The 4911-nt window shown below is 44.4% G+C and overlaps 1 protein-coding gene across 1 annotated transcript; it reads left to right on the forward strand.

The window, feature by feature from the left end:
* Positions 1-871: 871 nt before the first annotated feature.
* On the forward strand, positions 872-3343 carry LOC114103446 (disintegrin and metalloproteinase domain-containing protein 1b-like). Its single transcript, XM_027949162.2, has one exon. It carries the CDS (start codon positions 872-874, stop codon positions 3341-3343), a length of 2472 nt encoding a protein of 823 aa, XP_027804963.2.
* Positions 3344-4911: the final 1568 nt, after the last annotated feature.

Genomic DNA, 4911 nt, shown 5'->3' on the forward strand with positions numbered 1-4911 from the left:
GGGGCCACTCCTGTTAACTGGAGTTAACAGATGGCATCTCCCATACACACTTGTGGACAGTGTTATAAAGTCAACTTGAGAAACTGAATTGAGATGATGTTCAGAAACAGTGCTACTAGGCTGGAACACAGCCAGTGGTGAGTGCTTGCCTCACATAAGCAAGACCCCATGTTCAATTCCCATGGCCACAAGAAACAAAAAGTACTACTGTCCCTTCCCCACGGGTCACCAGCCCACTGGGCTCTTCAGCAAGTACAGGGAAGCCACTGCACTAGCCTGATCTAAGAGACTGGTCTCTGAGATGTGTATATATCTATAATGCTTCACCAAGAGGGAAAGATTACTCTGGGGTCAGATGTTCATTTGCTACAGAGCAAAGGTTTTAGAAGAGAGGAAATGGGTGATGGAGTGTGCCCACTAGAAAGAAATCTCCAAACCCCCTGCTCTGGAATGTTTGGAGTTAGCTGAGCAACTGACAACAGGAGGGGTGGGGGAAGGGTGTTCTGTGTGGCCCAGTGGAGGAAGGCATGGAGATTTTGTTTCCTCTCTCAAGGTAGTCCTGCACTGTAGAGTTTGCAGTTCTTCACGATACATCCCTCCATCATGTCAAAAGGACTTTAGTGACGGAGCACTGAAGCCCACTCTGAAAGAGGACATCAACAGGAATGGAACGTGTCTGAAGGTATCAGAGAGATCAGAAGGACCAGCCAAGACCCAGCCAGAAAGCTAACCTTTCAGAGGTGGGAAGTCACCACTGTGTAGGCAGCCCACATAGATCTGATGCTCAGACCTGCATCTGAGGGTCTGTGTGTCAGAGAGGGCCACCGTTGATGAACAGTGGCTCCAGGGCATCAACTGACTCACTGGGGCCATGTCAGTGTTGGCCTTGATGAGAGACTTTGACTCTTCCCCATCGTCTCCACGGAAATCCCACGTGGTTTTGCATGAGGCTAGAAGAGTGCTTCAGATTTGGGCTCCCCAGATGAAGCGTCTGAGGCTAGGGCCAGTGCCAGGACTTTTGTGTGTCAGGTTGGTGACCATGTTGCTGCTAGGGATAATTTTTCTCCCAAGCATATACTGTGACATGGAATCCATATATTACTCTTCTTATGAAATAGTCATCCCCAAGAGTCTGACAGTGGAGGGGCATGAAGACCCAGTGGGAAAGGCATCGTACATGCTGTTTATGCAGGGCCAAAAGCAAGTGATTCGTCTCAAAGTGAAAAGAGACTATTCTGTAAGTAACTTCCCCATCTACAGTTACCACAATGGCATCCTGGGGCAAGAAACGCCTTTCATCTCACAGGACTGCCACTATGAGGGCTACATAGAAGGAGTGCCAGGGTCTTTTGTTTCTGTCAACACCTGTTTGGGCCTCAGGGGCATCCTGATTAAGGAGGACACATCCTACGGCATCAAGCCCATGCTCTCTTCCAAACAGTTTGAGCATGTGTTATACACCATGGCACATCAAGCTCGAGTCTCCTGTGGTGTCACTTCCCAAGACAGACCAGTGTCCACCAGCCAGCAACAAGGGAGCAGGAATCCTCTTCAACTACAGGCACTGTCCTACTTGTGGTCACGCACCAAGTACGTGGAGATGTTTGTCGTTGTCAACAACCAGCGGTTCCAGATGTGGGGCAGTAACATCAATGAGACAGTCCAGAGAGTAGTGGACATCATTGCTCTGGCCAATGTCTTCACCAGGGGAATAAACACAGAGGTGGTGCTGGCTGGAATGGAGATCTGGACTGAGGGGGACCTCATAGAGGTCCCAGTGGACCTGCAAGTTACACTCAGGAATTTCAACAGCTGGAGACAAGAGAAGCTCTCGCACCGTGTGAGGCATGATGTTGCCCACATGATCGTTGGGCATCATCCTGGAGAGACCATGGGCCAGGCATTTCTCAATGGTGCCTGTTCAGGTAGTTTTGCGGCGGCCGTTGAATCCTTCCATCACGAAGACATCCTCCTGTTTGCAGCGCTCATGGTCCACGAGCTCGGGCACAACCTGGGTATTCAGCACGACCATGCGGCCTGCATTTGTAAAGATAAGCACTTTTGCCTCATGCATGAAAACATCACCAGAGAAAGTGGCTTCAGCAACTGTAGCTCTGACGACTTCTACCATTTCCTTCATGAACACAAAGGGGCCTGCCTCTTTAATAAGCCACGGCACAGAAGCCGCAAGAGGGAGACTGCTAGTTGTGGTAATGGTGTGATTGAAGAGGCGGAGCAGTGTGACTGTGGTGACCAATGTGAAACGAACGAGTGCTGTACCGACGAATGCAAACTGAAGGAGGGGGCTGAGTGTAGTAATGAAGCCTGTTGTAGTGGATGTAAATTCCAAACTGCTGGACGCACTTGCCGTTCTGTAATAGGAGCATGTGACCTCCCAGAATACTGTAATGGTAGTTCTGCACTGTGCCCTGGAGACAGGTATAAGCAAGATGGTACAGTATGTCGCCAAATGTACCTTTGCCTTAGTGGTGTATGCATGGACCCTAGTGTTCAGTGCTCAGATATTTTTGGGTCTGACTCAGTGTCGGCCCCAGCGGACTGTTACAAATCAATAAATAGCAGAGGGGACCGGTTTGGAAACTGTGGCCGTCCTACTGATGAGAATAACAACTATGTTAAGTGTTCAGAAGAAAATATGTATTGTGGCAAACTTATCTGTACTGGTGTTAGTGCTTTACCAGAAATTAAAGAAGACTATACATTGATCCAGGTGCCTAATGGAGACGACTGGTGCTGGAGCATGAATGCCTACAAGGGGACCGATACTGTTGATGATGGGGATGTGAGAAATAACACTTACTGTGCTGAAAAGAAAGACTGCCAAGGAACTGTTTGTACAGATGCCATTGAGTCCACATTTGAATGTAAGCCAGAAGAAAATTGTAATTCAAAAGGAGTCTGTAATGATTTAGGGAACTGTCATTGTGATTTTGGCTTTGAACCCCCTGACTGTGTAAAGGAAGGGGGAAATGGGGGAAGTGTGGACAGTGGCCCTGTTGGTGAATCAGAAGGGGAGAATCCACCAGGTGAAGGTGATGGTGGTGGTGGTGGTGGTCAGAATCAAACCGGTAGCCGAAAGGATGAAGGAGGTCTAGATGTCACATTATTAGCCTTTATTATATTAATTTTAATAATTCTAGTGGTTATATTGGTTTGCTGCTTCTTAACGTCTAAAAGCTCAAAAGCAAAACCTGCACCCCCACCACCTGCAGCAGAACCTGCACCAGCTGCAGAAGCACCTCCTGCAGAAGCGCCCCCACCAGAAGGAGAGGCCCCACCAGAAGGAGGGGAAGAACCACCACCAGAACCGCCACCAGAGTAGTAGGAAGATGACTCTAAATATACAAACTCCTCAAGAACTGAATGGGAATGAGAAGCTCAGTAAAGCAAAAGTTAAGCGAGAACTGATAGCTTCAGTGGCTCTGACTGCAATTCTACAGTCTAAAAATACACTAATGTGGGAGTACAGATTCTTCCATTTTTATTATTCCTTTTAATAAATGTTTACTCAATATATTAAATATTTTAGTACTTCTTGCTTTTACACATTTTCTTTGAACTTACCACATGTATCTTTGGACATCAATGTCCTTGTCTCTTTGGGTCAGGTTTTTTCAGTTGCCAGAAACTGTTTTTCACAACATGCTATCTTTCATGTAAGTTGTTTGACATATGGTACAGTATGTTCCTGAATTTATTTCTATCACTGAGATTTTCATTTCAAGCAATAACTATCTATTATGCAAGGACATTTGGTCATGTGTGCTTGAACTGTTCTAATTTGCCTAATTTGTACATTCATCAAGCAAGTAGTTTTTAAACCCCAAAATAAATATTATATTTGTTAGACATGTCTTCATGTCTAACATGAAGAGCAGTTATTGAATCCACTTTGTTCTGTGGCTCTGTGGGAGGGACTGTATCTGATAAGAAAGAAGATTCTAGTGGTCCCTGGGTTAAGAAGTGAGCATTGAAGTTAACCATCTTTCCAATTCTGATAGTTGTGTGATATGATGTATATACGTTTAGTTTATTACTATATCCCACTATTTCTAGATGCTTCCTACATACATACTCCCTTCTTACCACAAACATTTTTTCTTCCAAAGAAGTTTTCATAATGCTCCTTTGTTCTAATTGCTTAGTGATGAATTTCACACCCCTAGACATATCATGGCCAAAGAACATCACCTAAAGCTAAGTATTGTGTTTATACTAATTTTGTAACAGTATAAAGATGCCCATAGTGCTGAGTATGTGTACAAAACTGAAAGTTTTCTCTTCTATTTTTCTTTTAAAAACATTTAAATTAATAGCTTATTGATTGACCATCAGAAGGAACCTTTCCTGTAAGGTACCAGAGTTCTGGAAGTAGCAGTTATTTCTCTGGGAAGAAAATGCAAAGCAAAATATTTACATTACTCATTTTTTGCCAGATACAGTGTTAACCATTTTACATTCATTGTCTTAATTTAACCCTCTCAGGACTAGGGATGTGGCTCAGTTCTAGAGTGCTTGCCTAGCATACATATATCCCCAGGTCTAATCCCCAGCACTGCAAACATCAAAACAAAACCTTTTAACTTCCCAATGAAACTTCCATCTTGTCCATGAAGAAACAGAGATCAAAGAGTTTGCTCTCAAATTAGATAATAAGTGGTGAAATCTGGATGACTTCCCAGGTATGAATGAACTTATGATTTTCTATTGCCCCACGAGCCCTTCCCCTCAGTGAAAAATGAGGGAAAGACGTTTGGTAAGTCCTTAATAGCCTAGAATATAGCTTCTTTCTCAGTGACTACTGAAACAAAAGCCTTACAAGTGAATGTTGACTTCTATGAAGAATCTACCATAGGTTTCTTGCTTGCTCTTAGGCTCTCTCTTTTTCTC

This window comes from Marmota flaviventris, chromosome 1 (assembly GCF_047511675.1).
Source record: "Marmota flaviventris isolate mMarFla1 chromosome 1, mMarFla1.hap1, whole genome shotgun sequence".
Taxonomy (NCBI): domain Eukaryota; kingdom Metazoa; phylum Chordata; class Mammalia; order Rodentia; family Sciuridae; genus Marmota; species Marmota flaviventris.